General features: G+C 35.6%; 1 protein-coding gene across 2 annotated transcripts in view; it reads right to left on the reverse strand.

Moving 5' to 3' along the window:
* LOC123322896 (limbic system-associated membrane protein-like) overlaps positions 1 to 21,012 on the reverse strand; it is a 127,303-nt gene that overhangs the window by 51,781 nt on the left and 54,510 nt on the right. For both annotated transcript variants that reach the window (XM_044910978.1, XM_044910977.1), the window contains exons 3-4: positions 9,783 to 9,905; positions 6,054 to 6,254 (exon numbers count right to left, since the gene is read on the reverse strand). In XM_044910978.1, coding sequence (XP_044766913.1) covers positions 6,054 to 6,254; positions 9,783 to 9,905 — 324 coding nt within the window. The remainder of the gene's footprint in view (positions 1 to 6,053; positions 6,255 to 9,782; positions 9,906 to 21,012) is intronic.

A 21,012-nucleotide genomic window follows, 5' to 3' on the forward strand; every position in this document is an offset into this window, starting at 1 on the left:
GGTCTTTGACAGAGATTTATCAGTCATTATTTGATTATTGTCAATGGCATGCAGGAATTATTGCTCTGTTTCTGAAGTACGAATATCAATTATTAGCATCCGTCCAGAATATTGAAATCATATAAGATATATGATAGATTGAGATATTGTATATAGGATATTCTTCTTCTTGTGAGCAATCAGAGGTATTATGGATTTTATCAAATTCCTCCTAGTAAATAATGTGTTTAATTATGAATACGAAATCGAGAAAGCACAAAAGGTACGTTGATTAATCCTATTTTCATTGCCAGTCCAATGCGAAAATTCTTCAGTTCCTCTCATATAATCAGTCTTGAAAATCTTGAATGACAGTATTCATTACATCCAGTACATTAAGAACATGAAGTGTCAGAAAAGTAGGAATGAAAGGGTAGCCGGGTAAGCAGTAGTCCATCCGATTAAACGACTAGGAGCTTAATTAAAAACTGCGTCGGTCGCGCGAAAAACAATTTTCCCGCATAAAAAAGCACCGGACGTGATCTCTGCCGCAGGCGAAACATTATTTGAGCTGTCAGTTCTGCATTGATTAAATCTGCTACGGAAATTCTCCACGGTCCCGACCCTAGCAGTGCAATTAACTGTTGTTTTCGTGGCGCATTTACATGGTTAGTCGTGCAGAAGGAAATATGGGCCCGGGTTGGGCATAGATGAATGCTTAACAAATGGGAAATAAATATATGCTGCGGTAGGTGGTCCCCTTGAACAATTTCGGGGATTTTGGCTACTCGAACATGAGAAATTTGAGTAAATGCATCTCCACCAAATATTACTGTAAAAGATTAATGGACGATTAACTCTATTCGAACTCTCATCAAGCATTAAATCAGTTATTGGAATAGAAATCTTTTTACAATTGGTTACCATTGAAATGTAAGAGAACCACCTCAAAGATCTTGCCTGGGGGAGCCTTAGAGAGAATTGTCTACGGAGCATCCTGAGCCATACATCAAGAAGCTATAGCAACTCAAACAGAAAAGCCAAGAAGGCCCATTCATATATTTCAGCGTCTTCATAAAAACGTCACGCTAGACTGGCTCACGGGGGGGATTTCAATATTGAAAATTTAAATACTGTCTTTCCATGGAGAACGCACGGAACGCAAATAGGCAATTATAGAATATTCCGACTGGGATAAAGCAATTTTTGGGGTAAGCGAAGGTCTGCCGAACCGAATATCGATTATAAATTTCACGATACATTAGGCGGTTTCATCTTTGTGTTCAAGTGTCTCTCGCATATGCAGCGAGTGATAAAGAGGAGGAACATCGACGCGAAATTGAAAAACCCGACTGTATAAGCTTCACCTCCGGATAGGAATGCTAGATTGCACCTCCACCATGTTTCTCAAGATTACATTCGCCATTTCGTCACTCAGCAAATCAAAGATGCCAAGCAAAACACGAAAAAATCCTTATCGGGAAAGTAAAGTGATTTTTTTAATGACTTGTCGGATAATCTAGATTTTCGAGAAAAACCATACCTGCAGAAATATCACGAGAAGTGTGGCCTCCCGTTTCTACCAATTTTTTCATAAGAATCTCAATAACTCATAAACCATTGAGATTTTTACCCAAGATATAGAATACTATTGAAATTGCTATCAAATCAGCTATCCAACTATTCAAAGATCTATTGGCGAGCCCTTTGAAATAAGGAAGTAGGCTTTTTTTGGTAAAACCTGAAGTTGCAGAGGTCTAAAAATATTCTAGAGAGAAAGATCATTGTCGATAAATAAATTCTCAGGAGATAACTGTGCTTTTCCATAAATGACTAATAGGACATCGCGGTGAATCATCCTGTATATCTCTCAAATAGGCTACACGATAAAAATCACACTGAATAAACCTAATCCCATTATTTTCACTATAGCGATGAGATTTTACCAATACATTAGCGTTAGGTTGGTGGAGGTAATACATTTCAATATTAATTATTCATATTACCGTAAATCATGAGGGAAATCAATAATTAATCTTTATAAAAAAGTCAAAAGAAAATGTGCGATAATAACCATCCACAAATATCCAATTCACGCGTTACGTACAGTCATCCGCTCGAAAATTAGTCGTTAAAAACGAATATCTCGATCCGAAATTATTGAACGAATCGGGGGCAAACAATCAGAAAACATATTTACATTTTTCCGCACAAACAGAAAGTGAATCGAACATTTCTGAGTGTTTTTTTTCTGTTGGCGCTGATGTTCGAATTTAACGAGGAGCGCTTCGGTTATTCCGTCTATAACAAAGCAAAACACCGTGTTTTCCGACTAATGAATACAATTTTTGTTGTTTCAACGTTTCAATGGAAGCCGGTCGATGTGACAAGGGTGATTTAATTTCGCATCCGTCAATACGCTATGAAGAAGGCAGCCGCAAGAGATACGCGTCTCTTAATCATCGAGGATTTTTCAGCGAAATATATCCGCTCCAACGAGATATCCAGGGTATAACGATCCATCTATTGTGGCGATGTTTGAGTTTTAATAATTCGTGGAGCTTGAAAATGTTTCACAATGCCGTTTTCGAATGAATATCCTTCAATTCTTCATCGAATGAAATCCCTTCAGTTCACTAGGTATATTTCCAAAATTATTTCACATTTCATGGAAGGAAAATAGCCCATGAAAATTGTCATTTGAGAATCGTTTATTCGATTTAATCTTATATTTCTTCAGTATTGCGAATTTTCGATATAGATTATTATTTTTGCATTTAGAACAAGTCTATACGTTTATATGAAATATTCGCTCAATAGTGGTTATTCTGTGAGCTGTGTAATGATTTTAAACGTATGTTAAATGTCGTAGATATTCACATATCTAGTCATTTTATAAAAATTAAATAAAAAAAGATGTAAGGCAAAATAATCCTCATTTACTCATCAAAAGTGCCTCCAGTTTCTAATCTTTGGTGAATTTTAAAAAACAGCCCACCGAATTACCAGTATTAGATGAAACACTTAAGAAAATCGGCTACTCTTCTCTTGGGAAGGAGCTCGATTGGATTGGCGAAGATCCGGAATCTACCAAATTTTTTATCAGGTACGGGAGGAGGTGAGAGATTCGGAATTTTCTTCAATTATTCAGTTCCAAGTTGCGTATGCAAACTCAGAATGGGAGATTGTTCATTTCCCGTTTCCGAATTCTTAATTGATCGAGAAGGGGCCCAGACTGGGTTACGTAGCTGTTAACAAGCTTAGGGCGGTTCCATCTTCGGCAATTTCCATTCCACGAAATGTTAGATTTTGCTTCAAAAGCAAGTGAATTGGTGCAATCGATCAATTGAAACACGAAACCGAAATCAGTCGAGAAGAATTCGATTATACTGAAGGTATTCCATCTGAGTTAACTTTGCTTACAGTGGAAATTGTGATTGGTTAATGTGACTTCTAATCAAACAACAATAACTCCCTTATTATAAAAAGAAATTATTCCGAATACCTCTACAGAGTGAGTGAAAATTATTTGACTAAATTCAACATTCTACATGGCCAACGGAATAAGGCGGACAAGACGAAAAAAATTATTTTCTCCTAAACAGTGCCAGATATTCGGAATTTTGATATGGAAATATAGGTTTTCGAATACGCTGAATCTATTGCGAGCAATTTCGAAAGCCTATCTCCGTTCGTTTAGATTTTCATCTTGGAAATGGCATTTTTCAAAAATTGCAATTTTCAATCTGCGATATCTCCTGTTATATTCGTCTGATCCAATTGGGATTTCCGGTTATATAATCAGCGTTGCTTAGGCTTTCACCCTAGTACAAAAACTCGATTTCGAAAATCTCGATTTTTTGGGTCAAAAATGAGCAAGGGGTTAGACCCCCCTAAAATCACCTATTTGCTACTCTGTCTGAAATTCAGGAAGTTCTATTACTGTCCTAGGATATGGAGTGCATAGAATTTGTTTTGAAGATTCTAGAAAACCAAACAGTTGATGATTCAATAGAGAATTGCTTTCCAGAGAGCTCTTCGAAGTCAACTCGAAAATGAAAAGTGGAAAATCAAAAAAAATTGTTTTCTCCTAAACAGTGCCAGATAGTCGGAATTTTGGTATGAAAATATAGGTTTTCGAATACGCTGAATCTATTGCAAGCAATTTCGAAAGCCTATCTCCGTTCGTTTAGATTTTCATCTTGGAAGTGGCATTATTCAAAAATTGCAATTTTCAATCTGCGATATCTCCTGTTATAATCGTCTGATCCAATTGGGATTTCCGGTTATATAATCAGCTTTGCTTAGGCTTTCACCCTAGTACAAAAACTCGATTTCGAAAATCTCGATTTTTTGGGTCAAAAATGAGCAAGGGGTCAGACCCCCCTAAAATCACATATTTGCTACTCTGTCTAAAAATCAGGAGGTTCTATTACTGTCCTAGGATATGGAGTGCATAGAATTTGTTTTGAAGATTCTAGAAAACTAAACAGTTGATGATTCAATAGAGAATTGCATTCCAGAGAGCTCTTCGAAGTCAACTCGAAAATGAAAAGTGGAAAATCAAAAAAAAAATTTTTCTCCTAAACAGTGCCAGATACTCGGTATTTTGGTATGGAAATATAGGTTTTCGAATACGCTGAATCTATTGCAAGCAATTTCGAAAGCCTATCTTCGTTCGTTCAGATTTTCATCTTGGAAATGGCATTTTTCAAAAATTGCAATTTTCAATCTGCGATATCTCCTGTTATATTCGTCTGATCCAATTGGGATTTCCGGTTATATAATCAGCGTTGCTTAGGCTTCCACCCTAGCACAAAAACTCGATTTCGAAAATCTCGATTTTTTGGGTCAAAAATGAGCAAGGGGTTAGACCCCCCTAAAATCACCTATTTGCTACTCTGTCTAAAAATCAGGAAGTTCTATTACTGTCCTAGGATATGGAGTGCATAGAATTTGTTTTGAAGATTCTAGAAAACCAAACAGTTGATGATTCAATAGAGAATTGCATTCCAGAGAGCTCTTCGAAGTCAACTCGAAAATGAAAAGTGGAAAATAAAAAAAATTTTTTTTCTCCTAAACAGTGCCATATATTCGGTATTTTGGTATGGAAATGTAGGTTCTCGAATACGCTGAATCTATTGCAAGCAATTTCGAAAGCCTATCTCCGTTCGTTCAGATTTTCATCTTGGAAATGGCATTTTTCAAAAATTGCAATTTTCAATCTGCGATATCTCCTGTTATATTCGTCTGATCCAATTGGGATTTCCGGTTATATAATCAGCGTCGCTTAGGCTTCCACCCTAGCACAAAAACTCGATTTCGAAAATCTCGATTTTTTGGGTCAAAAATGAGCAAGGGGTTAGACCCCCTAAAATCACCTATTTGCTACTCTGTCTAAAAATCAGGAAGTTCTATTACTGTCCTAGGATATGGAGTGCATAGAATTTGTTTTGAAGATTCTATAAAACCAAACAGTTGATGATTCAATAGAGAATTGCACTCCAGAGAGCTCTTCGAAGTCAACTCGAAAATGAAAAGTGGAAAATCAAAAAAAATTGTTATCTCCTAAACAGTACCAGATATTCGGTATTTTGGTATGGAAATATAGGTTTTCGAATACGCTGAATCTATTGCAAGCAATTTCGAAAGGCTATCTCCGTTCGTTTAGATTATTATCTTGGAATGGCATTTTTCAAAAATTGCAATTTTCAATCTGCGATATCTCCTGTTATAATCGTCTGATCCAATTGGGATTCCCGGTTATTTAATCAGCGTTGCTTAGGCTTCCACTCTAGCACGAAATCTCGAAGTTTTATTAGTGTCTTAGGATATGGAGTGCATAGAAATTATCTTATAGATTCTAGAAAACCTGATTTGTTGCTTGATCTAATAAAATTTCTATGCTACTAACGAGGCTGACGATATAAAAATTCCTTAGATCAATATAATAAGTTCAAATATCAAATAAGTTTCAATGGGAGTATATATTATATAAGGGTAAAATGATTATTGTCTACAGGATAAGAGATGGATGAAATATAAAATATTTTTGTAGTTTTCGAACAACTCACCGAGTATCTCAACGGTGTGGGTTATTTCTCTTGGTTCGATAGTTCCTATCTGACATACGTAATCTCCAGCATCTTGTGGACTGGCCTCCTTAATTTCAAGACTGTAGCCCTGAATGAGGTTTATCCTTGGATCAGGAGAAACCTTTACTGGCCCTGCTGATAAAACGGCGTTACCTTTTTTCCAAACCCTAACATAGGTTCCTGTAAGATAAATGTAGGTTCAGAACATTCATATTTCCCAATTTGAATAAATATTTAATCCAGGTGTTCATAACTTATTCAGAGGAAGAGGTGTGATGATTATTAATGATCACACTTCTTTGTCGTGAGAGACCCACTCCTTATGCAAAATAAACAAAAAATAAAATTTCGGATAGTGTAGGCCAAATGTTAGTAGGAATATATTTATTTTATAGCACATTCAATTGAAAGAGATATCTTTTTCATAATAAACATTTCACCATTCTCAAGTTTCCATCCTTTTTCCGTGAATTTTCCATTTCCTTACATAGTGTTTTCGATCCCAGCGAAATCCTATCCTGAAATTTCTCCTTTTTCCAGTTCCACTCCTAAACATTTCATTCACCCTCTGAATTGGGTTTTATTAGCTGATAACGACATTGGCAAGGTGGCTTTGTATGAAGCGTTTTGGTATTAAAACGAGTCTTATCTCCCTCTGTTGGATGAATTATTACTTTTTTCGAAGTATTAAAAATGATTCTCCTCTCAACAGGTTCATTAGCTGAATTGCATGAAGCGAGTTCAGAGATAACAGCGTGGAAGTTAGCTTATTGCTATTGCAATAAAGACGGTGTAATAATTGCTCTGTTTGAAATTTCAATATTTTGCTCGTTTTGCTATTTCAAATCTCGTCTTTTCACGATGTTCGAAGGATCATTCTGAAATTTTGATCGAGAAGAAAAAATAATGTTCGAATATGATGATTTTCACCAATACATATTTTCGCAGATATGCAAAATCATTAGATTTCCGATTAGAGAAGAAAGTCGAACAAGCTCATCAGCTACTTGGTACAGGAGAAGATCTTCATTGGGTATTTGATCTAATCTTCGAAAACATAATTCTGACTTAACTTAAAATTTCAAATGAATGGCCTGAATCTTCTTCATCATATTTTATTATAATTATCGAATTATTTCACTCGACTTTGAATCTTTTCGATCAGGTCGCGTTTTCTGAATCTAAGTTGACATTCATAAAATTTCTCTTGATGAATCGGTTAACACTCAACGGTCCATCCATAAAATATTAACTGCCATTTTTCAAGAAATGAAATTTCCGAAGCGTAAGATGGATTTTTATGTAAAGTGTATCCAATCAGATTAATTAATCAAAGTGGAGATGTCCTTTGACTCAGAAAATAGCACCGCGCTGTACCATAATTAACAGGGTGAATAATTCACGATTACAGGACCATCTCCTGGGGTGGTCCGTTTGAATATGCCGAATCAAAGAATCTTTGTTATTCAAATGAATCCTGCCTGAAATTGTTATCCAAATAACGAATCCACTTCCCTTTGAAATCATCGACTACACTCAGGAGAATTTCAGTTTTTATTGAGTATTCCATGAAGCATATTTCGTTCTATATTTTGGCGTCTCCTATTGTTTCTATGTTGAGTCAAAAGAAAGGACATCATATTCGATTTTAAAACGTATTTTTCTTTTCGACTATTATATTATTATGTCCTTGTGTATTTCCAAGGTAAGCCTCATACACTACAAGATCGAAGAGTTCAATGAAATTTATATTATGAACGACGTCTTGAGAAGAGAGAAATGCTCCTATCGACTGAGTATGCTATGCTTTATAGAAGATATCGGAAATAAGAATTCCTAGTTTTGGATCGCACTGTGAAATGACTTGAAAAATTCGACCTAATGTGTTTGATACATATGAGAGCAGTGCTGAATATGAAATGTAAATGAGAAATTTCATCCACATGAATTGGTGTTGAATTTATAGATTTTGAGCAACATGCAACCACTTTAATATAGAGGACTTTTCTGTGGTGTGACTATTTCGAATTTCTATGAGTGAGCTGAATTTTTATTCATCACTATTCATAAACGACAAAATTATCTTTTTCCACTTTGAGGCCTATTTGGAGTTGATTCCAGAATTATGTTTATGTGTCGCGGAAAGAGAACCTTACAAAAATACATCTGATCATTCAGATCGATACAGATCCAGAATTCCCGAGAGTTTTCTGAAATCGAGAGAAACGGAAAGTAAAAAATAATGAGATGTAAATGTGAATGTTCAGTTGATTTTATGAGAGTTAGCAGTGAGAGTATCCAAACTTTCCAATCGAAACCTTCACATAAATTGATAGACAGAGAAAGAGAAGGAGCATTTCGAATATTCAGTTTCAGTTTGAATATCATTGAATCGCTTAATTCCGCGGAACTTCGCTAGAAGTGCAATAAAACTCCAACAATGGCGGACGACCGGCTGAGGGGAAGTAGCTTCTGGAAGACAAACAAACTCGTCCAGACTTATAACTCGATAGGATTATTATACAGATTTCGTGTCTCAATCATTTGCACTTCTTTTATTATGGACTGTTTGAGTTTCTCGTTAGAGGGAGCTCAGTCGAGCAGACCAATAAGGACGGGATGTTCCAAACAATATGAGTTTGAGGAACTGTAGTCTAGGGTTTACATGGAGGTCCCTTTCTCAGCTGGGCCATAAAAAGATTGAATGAAAATTTCCCTTCAGCGAAATATTACATTTATAATATGAAAACCCCCAAACAAATGGGCAGTATTACTTTATGATGTGTAGATGATATTTTGCATCAGTCACAAATATTGTATATCTATGTAAGAATACCACAGAAGTGTTAGGTTGAGTCAGCCATAGGAAGAGCTAGATTCTGCTCGCATGATTTCAAGAACGAGATTCCCAGGAAGAAAGATAGGAACACATTCACATTATTCTAACTGTTGAAATTATTCACGAGCTAACACCACAAGGAACCTCGAAGAATTTCAGACGTAGAACTGCAACATTTCATGAAAAAAAGAAAAACTAGTGAGATCTAAATTCTTTCTGGAGAACTTATTCATACAAAACGATACCTTTCAGGCGGTAGATCAAAGGATTTGAGAATTGGAAATTCCAAGAGAACTTGGAATTTAAATTTCATAAATATCAAATTATTCTAATCCGTCTAGAGTATCTCGAGATCTCTGTATTTATGTTGGCGAAAAACGGGGATAGATTCCCGCGGAATGATATATTCGATATGGGGACATGGAATATTTCCCGTTATTCCCATTCGAGACGCTCTATTCCGGCATCTTTATGCGGGAAATTTCTTGAATATCCAACGATATTGAATTGGACACGCATGAAAATATGAAGTGGCACTTTTGAGTAGGGTAGCGTTATGTACTGCTCAATTTAATGTATTGGTATTTGTCGAATTTTATTGGTTATTTTCATCTTCCTGTCGCCGAATGAAAAAGGTATCGTCCGGTGATAATGAAAAGTTATTTGTGACACCGAGCATGGATAAGTCTAATTCATGTAACAGTATCTGCCCCTGTATTTGATTCCCCATTTCCGTATCAGGTTTTTTTATGCCACTTCGAGAACACAGTGGCAGTAATTCAAAACAGAAGCATCCCATAAGCAAGTACCAGTCTATTTCTTGCTCTGCGAACCCTCTAAATCATACAAATATCCGACCTTTCACTTACCTAAATTCGAGACATCGCACGGTAAAACCACAGTATCCTTGTCGGTGACTCTGAACACTTGGCTGGACGTGAGAAATGTGGGCAATGTTGCCGGGTCAACCTTGATCGTGGCCTGTGAGGACCCTGGAAAGAGGAAGCACAATTAGAACTCCGGGCGTGGGGCAATAATAAATATCTGCCGCATAATGGCCAGAACTTAGCCAAGAGCTTCTAATATCTGCAACCGAATGATAAATGCCACACTAATAACGCACAAACGACCCTATTCAAGTCGGAAAACGCACGATCTTCCCTTAACTGATTTGCCAAATGACCACCAGCAATGTCTATCTCAACTATGACTTTCCATCTTCGAAGGATAGAGCATCATTTCATTTCTAAGTGAACTAGTAACGAGTATAAAAATTTCATTGCTATACTCGAGGAGTAATGTTATAACTTACTAATGGTTTCTTTCAAGAGATCATCAGTTGTTATTTGTCATTTCGAATTCGAGGAAAATATAAAAGTATACCGAATAATAGGTATTATTGGGAAGGGAAAAAAGCTCGTTCTGATTCAGACGTAAACTATTAGATATTTGAAACTCAAGGAGCTGGTCTGAATTCTTTAAGAATTCTGTGAGCTCAAAACTTAACAAATTGTCCATTTGGCAGGTATTCTTGTAGATATTTTACGTCAAATGAGTTTGAGTAAACTGCAATTCAAAACCTCCAAAATTCTTCTTTCAATTATAAGTACTATAGCTTTTTAGAGATTTTATATCATCCATATTCAACAGAACAGTGAAAGGGTCGAATATTTTATCATCAATATTGAGCTAGTTAGGTTCCAACCAGTTGGTTCGAGTGATTTCAGTCAGAAACATTTTTTTATTATTGTTAATTATACTTTTATATATATTTTAAGTCTTATAATTACAAACCATAATATTGTTCTTCATAAAAACTCACTCTGATATCTAAATCATGTAAGGAAAGTAATTTCTATTTGACGACCTCGTTTTTGAAGCCAAGAAAAGTTTCACATTTGAGTAAATAATTGAGAAAGACACCAAAACTCACAAATTCAGCTCATTCTTTCTAACATTCTGCACTACACCGATATATTAGTTCAAGGGATGAATTTGAGGTATTGCAGCTTCTTTGTGGCCATTTTTTATGAAACCTCTTGTTACATTTTAAGGAAGCAAAATTTTGAAGAGAGCGACAGGCCTTGTTCAATCTCCTGAACATTATTGATGTTCAATTGCCTTGGAGGAATTCGTATGGCATCCTTTGTTCATCCTCGTCTCCCTTCAGTAATAACATGATAGTTTTATTTCAACGCATTCGCCAATTTGTTGCCTTTGTACCTCTTCCGAGAACTTTTGATAAAACATGAGAAAACTAATAAAATATCATATTTCTCGAAAAATGACTATATTTCACAGAAAGCTCCGTGGGGTGAACAAATATTTTTTTCATTACATCCCATGTCCGCACAATAATTTCCAGAGCTTTTGGGGAGAGCAGAGGAAGATTCCTCGATTAACCTTGCTCGACACATTTGATTCAGAATTTATACGGGGTGGTTGGTTGTCGTGCCATGTAGAAAGAGCGGAACGAACTTGGGCGTTATCTTCGTTTCTACCCACGCAGTAATTGCAAGTTCCTAGTCGGGATAATTGGGAATGTTGCCATGATGTTACAATACGTATCATTAGTTCTAGTTTCTCCGGTTCAAATTGAGAGAAAACTTTCTGCACGATGTGTGTACTGTTCCTGGGAAGGAGAACTGAATTAGAGAGAGGGTTTATATGTAATAAACCTGCAAATGTATTGCAGTAAAAAGAAAACCGTTAATTGCGTTGAAATATCATGTGCTCTTCATATTCGAATGTTTGTCAATCCTTGATAGTGGAAGATGGAAGAAAATGAATTCTATTAAGCTCAGGAATAAAATGAACCAACACTGAAGGATTTTCTGTTCTCAGGATATCAGCGAGTTGCTGTAGGGTAGACAGCATCAATGTCGTAAAATTTCGGTAATTATTTCCGACCACTAAACTGTCAGTTTGAAATACATATCTTCGAATTCAACCTTAATGGTTCGCGATAATTCATGAAGCTCTCACAGAAATCCCTCTGAAAGCATCACGTTCAATCGTATACGTTACCAGAGCAACTTCTGAGGGTTACGTTCTTTATTTCATTGCCTTGAAACTTTCAGTGAGCGCGTGCTCAAAATTTCAGATACCGTTATTGCGACCAATCTCCGCTGAAACTGAAACGAGCGAAAACTGAATTGAGGAACCAATTATATTAGCGGATATCGCAAAAATTCACACACAAGTTTCCCGGAAACTTTTCGAGGAAAATATGATTCTATTGGACATTTCGAGTTTGCCTATATACTCATAGGTTTACCAATTATTCTGTCGAAAACGATAAAAGTATCTTAACAGTTAAAGGTACATATTCATAATCAAAAGTCATAATATTCACTTTTTCACGTTTTACTTCTTGATGAAAGGCTCATATTTCGTGACAAAACGCATTCCACATATTCAAAGGGTGAAGGAATTCCCCATTGCTAGCTGACACTGGCCTCCTTCATGCTCAAACAAAGGAAAATTCGGTAGGAAATACACAAAACATGTCACACATATCCTAACAGGCTGGCGTTCTGTATTTGGCTCAGGACTGAATTATTTTAATGTGGCAAATGGCTGAGTTACTATGCAAATGCCGTCAATCCTTCAACTTAAACATAATACGTTAGTGTAAACGCGCCAGTTCCACCCTGTGTTCGAAATTCTCGTTAATTCAGGCCACATTCATTCCACACGAAACTATTTGCAAAGTTGATAACTTGCAAATTCTAATGTGTCTCTGCAATCAGAAATGATACACGAGGTGCTAAGGGATCCATTTGTCCCTTTGAAATAAACAAGGATGAACTTCCATACTCCGATACTTCGATGCATAATTATTTCTTTTAACTTCATGTACCATATTTTCAACATTATGAAGAAAAGTTTATGCTGAAATATTTGAGATAAATATCGAAGAAATGATGGCTATAAAATCTGCAATTTTTCCTTCAGTTTACACCATCAACGAATTGCCGAATGAGCCGGCTTGGAATTGAATAATTTTGATTTCGCAGATTGTAGAATCTATAAGTTGCTCTACCCAATTTATTGATAAAGGCCTTCAAGCTAGTACCCCATAATAAATTGATTGATCGAAGGCCAACTACAGTTACCCTCAACTAAATCATCAAATTAATAATTTCCTCTTTATAGAATAAGAAGACAGTATCTACCCTTCAAACAAAGTTAGATTTTTATTGGAAAACCCATATCCACGAAGACTCACAGATGAGTTGGAAAGCAGGTTTTCCTCTCCTGTGAATCATGAATGATTTCAGAGAGAAAGTTTTGGTCTCCGAATTCTATTAGTGCAAACTTTAACATTAACCCTACTCTGATGTTGGCGACATCATTAAAAATTGGAATGTTCTGATACTGGAAGTCGTAGTTGGTAATTTAATTTTTAGGAAGTTTATTAATTGGTGTTTCCTGTGAACTTTGTTTCTCCATCCGGTGCAAACTCAGAAAACAACATGCAAAAGTTTATATGCTTGAAATATGTCGGTAAACATACGACGTCTGGATCAAGGGTAGATACATTGAACATTTCTTCGTGTATGTCATGGTTAGCGGTACAGATTACAGTGTAATCTGATGTTAGAGGTTTTCATCTTGATACTCCGAATAATGTCAATAATGTCATCAATTTATTGGTTAAACGTCAATCTTTCTCACCAGATGATCTCAACAGAAAGTCATGAGCTGAAGGAAGTCAATAATTGTTAAATTACAGTGGAATTAAACGAACCGAGGTCCGGAAATGGAACGAACTGGCTTCTCGGAAACGAAGTGCGTTCAACAGCAGCGAGAGGAAGCGTTCAAGAGCCACCGGATCCACTTATTGGTTCCGATAGAGAAGGGTTCCGTAAAAGCGTGCACTTATGTCTTATGTCTCGTCTTGTTCGATACTTACAGATATCGCCGTTTCGACTACAACGCTTCACTTTAACACATGTTCATTGGCGTCGAGATCTGACTAAACGTGATTATGGCCTAGTCCACATCTCACAAATCAGTAGAATATAATGGAAAAAAAAAGAAGAAATCTATGCACCGCTCAGAAAGTTAAAGAAGCATATTTATCATGGGTACGAGAACTGTCAAATTTCATTTGAGGTCCTACTAACCTTGAAGTATATTGTGACAAGATTATCAGTTCATTGTTTTCATAATCTCAATTGATTGTGTTTTGTCTTTCTCATTTTTAGAATCAACAAGCAAAAATACTTCAAAGACTAGCAGCGGGTTTCATAACCCGCTTCAAACTTTGATTGTCCGATCAACGATTTGACAGTCACTCGATTTCTGAAGCGAAATCACTGAAACCTTTTCATTTCTGAATATATTGAAGAAGTAGCAATCGAGAATTATTGAATGGACGTATAAAGGTCATAATTTAATGCTAGAATGATATTCTGAATGATCATCACTGAATTATCTACTGAAAACAAATTGACATCCATTCGTCAATCAAGCGTTGATTTCCCGATCAAGCTTTATGAAACCCGGGGAAGAATTATCAACATTGGATGAGCATATTTGATCCCCTCTGATCAAAATTTCATTGAATTCATCAATATATTACGATGCTCTATTTTGAGCAAATCACTGTCTAAGCCATCCCCCTCTGTCTTTCATAACTTCATTGTGCGATTATTTATTGATATGATACAATTCTCTGAGCTACCGAGTTCTCAGGGCTTTCAGCAGGAGGGAACATATGTATCATGAAGCTTTCCGGTTACATAGGGGGTAAGCACGTTAAAAGCAGGATAGTCTAATCGAGAATCCTTGTTTCTGACAACCCCTTTTCAACGTTGAGTATCGATACTTAGGGGCTCTTTCGATTCATTACGATTCCCTGGTTTTCTCAGACAAAATTGGGTGAAAACGAGCGTGAAGGTTGGAAATGAGAAAGAGAATTCTGTGCGTTCAAGTTGAGCGAGAAATTTTTTGTTCCATTTGTACCGTTTAGGTTTAATGTCATTGATATTACGATTCGATTTCTGCATGCTGAAATAGCCATATAACTAGTAAGTAGATACTATTTGATATAGGAATTTTCTGAATTGAACTCAATTATTTTATTCGTTGAATTCGAATTAGACATAATGAAGATTCCCCACCTAGTAGAGTTTGCAGATATAAAAAATGTTTCTTCTGTTACAAACACCTTGAAATCCAGGTTATGGGGTTGCGCCTCCTCTGTAGTCCTCTAAATGAATTCAGCATTTTGAAAAGAGGTTTTCGAGGAAAGTTTTATTCGACAAATGTCTGTCGAAGCATTGGCAAGCTATTGTAATATTTTTGGTGGGTCAGATAAGCGATATAATTGCTGTGACAAGTGACAATGCAGGCTAGACATATTCAATACAATTTGGGCTTGGAGAGGAAGCGGTCGTTCTTGATAGTAATTTTTCGGGTGTTTTCGATATGGATAATGAAACACAACAACCTGAAATAAATCCGGCATGTTGAAAATGGTTCATTGCTACCAATGAGATCAGATGTACTAAGTCAGTTCTTCTCCTGCTCAAATGTCGTCAAAATTGATTTATCAAGTCAGTTTTTCATAAATGAAAAATTCCAGATTCGATAACTAATAACTCGGTGAAGTGCTTTATTTTGGGCAATTTCCGAAGCCAGTCCTCAGGCTTCATCTTGTCACATTTCCATTTCCGTGGAAAAAATAGCGTCGAGTCGTAAAACTTTTCCGCGAGATTTCAACCTCATTTGCGGATTGTTTCCTTTGAAGTATGCTAATTATTTCGAAAGAGACGGTTTAGTTCAGGACGTCGCTAGGTATGGAAGATACAATTTGAAGGGTAATTTTCAGGACCATTAGACGGAAAAGTTCCCAGAAAGTTTCATTTCTCATAGAAATGAGTTCATTACAGCGCAATTTCCATCCGGGGGATTTGTAATTTTCTTGAGTGAAAATTATAGTTCGGAACTGATGTGATTTCTCCTCAAACTTGCGAAATAAATTGTCGGCACCTGTAGAAATTCAATCCGATGAAAAATATTCCGATCGTGGTAATTTACAGAAATCTGCACTAGCCAGGATATACTTTCGATCACTTATTTTTCTTAAGTGAATGAAACTTATTTCGTAGAGGTATAATTTAGTGATATTTATGGCTATTCAAAACAAAAAAGTGACGAATACGCGACTACATTCATTTTCACCTTCAAAGCATAATTGCTAAATTTGATAAACGTCAATTCGTTATATCCAATTTGCAACTTTCCATTAGCAAAAACCTTGAAGCTGAAGATATCTGGAGACTCTGGGAGGAAATTAGATAAAATTTATATCCTCGAATGAACATTTTCCTCATAAAAAGCTTGAGCACCTAAAATAATTTTCACGAAGAAATATAATGAAGTTACCTCCCTTATTTAAAAAAAAAACTCTGTATTAGGTGCTCTCAGAATTAGCGATCGTTGATCTGTGCTGCCAAGAAATCGAAAACAACCACAGTGAAAGAAATTCAATCGAATTTGCATTTGAAATTTTCTCTTTTATCCACCAAGAATTGCGAACGGAGTATGTAATCATTGTAGAGCGCACTAAAACGGTCAAATATGTCCATCTGGTGAAACAATAATATTTTCCTTTCATCTCGATAAAATTCATACGTTCACGTCCAGTACCATTTTCATAACTGCTGCTGAAAACACAGACCATAAAATCATAGTGGAACATTATCGTAAATTCGTGCCATCCCATTCAATTATTGTTATTGTTAAATGTATCGAAGAAAATTCATATCTGGTTTTATTCATTGACGCGAATAGCGGACAAATTTTTCCTAAACTGACATATTTCATAAGAGCATTTTCGAATCGCTCATAAATCTGCACCATCATTTCGAACAATGAGATTTCTTGATCATCAATTGCCAGTTGTCATTAAAAAAATGCTGTTCATGTGAAACTGCTGGTCAACAAAAATTATCGTCAAGTATCAACTTTTATGTTCTGTGCTTGAGCGTGATGTCTTTTCACGAACTGTCTCGTTACGAAACAAGATTAAATCACATCTCATTGCTTTATTTTTTCATGAATTAATCTCCCATATCAAGCCACTTCAGAAACGAAACGTCGAACGTAAAAAGAACAAAAAAAAGTGTACTCCACAGGAATATTTCACGGTACATAGAATTTAATGGTGCTTTTAAGTTCTGACAGGTAAAATGTTCCAACGATTAACTTGTGCTCGTAACATGTGTTGGTGTAACTCATTCCAAGTCCATAAATTACGGGTGGTGAAAGATTTTATCTCCTTTTCTTGTGCGCGAACATGAACTATCAGTTCGAAACTGATGCTATTTAAACATCATATCGCAATATGCATACACCCCCAAGTTATAGTTTATTTTCGTCGGTGTTTAATGTTGGTACGGTATTTTCCGGGTTATGCTTGAATATTTAAACAAAATCGTCGATATAGACCCACATCATAGGTAGATTTTGAGATTCTTCAACTGTTCCTTCAAAATCTTCGAGAATTTGTTTCTTATTATGTTTTTCTATAGATTGAGACACTGATTATCGTGATTGTTGATAGAAGTTAACTTATACTCTGAAAACTTTCGGATAGAATTCAATTCATGATGATTTGAATTGAAAATTACACAAAAACATAATATTTCCTTACATATGAAAGAGGTTCATTTTTTCAGTCACTGGAGAACTTTCTCATTCAGTAGATAGGTACTGAAAAATGTAAATGAAACAGTGACTTTTATAAAACGAGAAAAAACGAATTCACAGAGAGACAGATATAAATGCGTCGGAACTGCAGGAGAAAAATGCGAAACCGTTCCCAGTGGGATCATATCTGGTTCGAAGGGGGTAGCAGAAGAGAGTTAAGTTATAGAGCGCGGACCACTCTGAGTTATAACTGCATTAACCCCATTAATTCCAGGGGTAATTAGAATATCATTTAGTACAGGCCATGAATATTGAGCTTGGCAAGCTCTAAGCGAAGTTCCAACTAGTGATGCGCGCTGGGCTTAATACCCGGTAGAAATCCTCGCACCATTATTCGGAGTTAACAAAAATGCACGAGCAGCTTAATGCACTTTCGTATACATGTAACATATCATTCCTCCATGAAAGCGCGTTACATGAATGATAGTACATTTTTTACCAATTTATTAATGCGCGAGTGATTCATCATTTCCACGTCAACAACTTTTTCAGAGTGAAATGACAGATTTAAGGTTCAACATCAATTGATTTCCATTTGAAAATAATGTCGATATGCATAATTCCACCGGGAATTTTTCTATCAGTACAAAAATGAAAAACGCCACACATAAATCCTTTCAATGCATTTTCAATATTTGTTTGAAATAGACTCTCGTTGACATTACATGATGAAAAGCTTGTTTTACTTTGTTATGGTTTTCATATGTATATTCATCCATCATCTTCTGATATGTTTTTATTTCAGATGCAAACGTTTATTGCTGAGAACAATTTGACATCAATAGTAGAAGACAGATTATATGATTGTCACAAATATTATTATTTTTGTGAAAATTATACATCTGTTTTTTCATTAAGTATCGGCCATATATATTCCATATCTTCAAATAGTTGTTGTCGATTATTTTTCACCCTTGGGAAATTCTCTTTTACTTCACTTCAATCGGTAATTGGTAGACAAGCATGTACTAATATACTAGGAAAGTTGCATTCGTTGCAAAATGGCGAATGGGCTAGTGAAAGTGAAGTGCAGGAAGTTGAAAGTTGAAATATACACTCATCAAATGACATTCTGGAAGAAGCATCTCAGTCATTGATATTTTCAATATTCTAATCAATTGTTTTCATTTAAGTCGGAAGAAACAGAAAACAACGTAGAAAGTTTTTTTGTGAATAGGTACACAAAACATAATAAAAGAATTTTAATATTCATCTGAAATATCCTCTCGGTATCTACTATTCAATTGCATGTTGAGAATAATTTTATCCTTCTGAAGTAATAATTCCTCATATTCTGAAATATAATGCAGCATAATCCAACATAATAAGTGTAATAAAATAAGATAATGTTTTTCGTTATTCAAATGCCAGACCTTTCTGAAACGTGTCATTTTTAATGAATAGAAAGGAATGTTTCGCCTACTCTCAGTTTTGAATTTGAAATCAAAACGACAAACATATTTCTGCGAAAAATTTCAACCATTTGTAATCGCAAGGAATTCCTGAAATTCAACAGAGAGGTAAAAATTTGGAAAGTTAAGAGACAACACGGCAGCTCTAGATTATAAATTTCCTCATATGAAAACATAATGTCCTCTTTTAATCCGGATTCTCTGGCTAAAGCCATTTCCTGGACTGGACAGAGGCCTCATTAGACTGCATTCAAATTCTTTCTCATGGACAAAGGTGCATCTCATTGTATTTACAGAGATAATTAGTTCTTTTCATGATGTATCAAGCGAGTTTACTTTCTACGAATATTCTCCTCCGTTAGTCTGTCGTTTCTGTGAAGTCACTCTGATATAGTACGTTATTAGGGATTCCGGCTGATTAAGAAACTTGAATAAAGTATGAAACGGCTAAGCACAAACGAAGCTAGCACATCGATCTTCGCATATGAGAAAACTTCAGATGTTTTCAACAATTTTTTTTATAATTTCGAAATATTTATATGACTATTCATTCACTAGCTATAAATACTGGGGCACCTTCACACAGAAATAAAATTTCTCCTTTCTTTTTTTATCTCGAAATCATATCAAGCATCGGTAGGTGTAGACTTTGACAACAACTCGTGACAACAAGAATTTGATTTTCCGGAGTATTTAGGTAATTTAGCGTCGAAACACATAAGTCCGGATAGCTCATCAACAGAAGAGGCCCTTGGTGTTAATCTGGAATCTGAGTATCTTCTTACTCAGCTGTTATGTGAAATTAGCCCCATTCAGGAATGATCCCTTCCAGTATTACGCATTCAAGATATTATCTCCGACCCGTTACTCGCATCAAAAGATCCGAAATTCGTTTTAATTGAATGAGAGGTCAACATTTCCATGGATACCTGCCGTACCTAGATCAGTTTTGTTCTCATTCAGAAGACTGTAATCTGAACGAGATTGTTTAGGTTGATAAATTTAATAAAGAGCCCACATCTGCTGCTTGTGAGAATACTCGTTCAAGTTTAAAGGGGTTTAGTTAAACCCCGTATGCAAGTGCTTCATTACAAATACTTTTTATAGTTATATAAAGACTTCTTTTTGTCTTCCCATTTGCTTAAACCCCCTACGAAAATTCACAGGAGTAAATTGTCATACACTGGACTAACTTTGTCCCTTGAGATAACATATTTGCTCTTAATGTGGTTTGTAGTTGTTTGCTCTTAGGCAAACAAAAATCAAACTACTCACAACGGTCCCATAAAATGTAGCAGAAAGGCTAAGAGACCAGCATGGCCAAGAGGACTGCCAGGACATAATTTCATTAGCCTAATGAACTGAAACAGTAAAGACATTAGCATATGTAAATTGACCAGGAAAAATCACCTGGAACCTACAGAAAAGATGACCTACTACTGCGATGCATTTTGCATAATAATCAATTCGAGTTACACCGAATGAGTTTTCATGTGATTTTCAAAATAGAATGATTTATATTCTGCAGAATTTTAGATATATAAAGGCAGGTGAGTGAGTTGATGAATAATTGAGAGGGTGGATATGAAATGCGGAGAGGAATTTCAAAATATCACTTGTTTTTTTTTTTCGATTCATATAATTAAGAGACTTATTCCTCAATTTGACGGTTGCTCGAATCCATTGTCACAGTCTATTTAATATTTTAAATATAGGCACATTTCAACAGCTAAAATTCTCATATTGTTCTGTTGAATAATAATGAATTCATTCATATTTATACAATGAATTATTCCAATCATGAAATCGAATGAGTTTTGTGTATGTTACTTCATTTCAGATTCGATTGCTTATTTAATTTGTGGGAAACTGTGGCATTTGTAACATATTCTTGGATTTCTCATTGATTTTCAATATTTGATATAGCGAATCTATAAGTTAAAAATCTCCATATTATTATTGA

The sequence above is a fragment of the Coccinella septempunctata genome, chromosome 1 (assembly GCF_907165205.1).
Source record: "Coccinella septempunctata chromosome 1, icCocSept1.1, whole genome shotgun sequence".
Taxonomy (NCBI): domain Eukaryota; kingdom Metazoa; phylum Arthropoda; class Insecta; order Coleoptera; family Coccinellidae; genus Coccinella; species Coccinella septempunctata.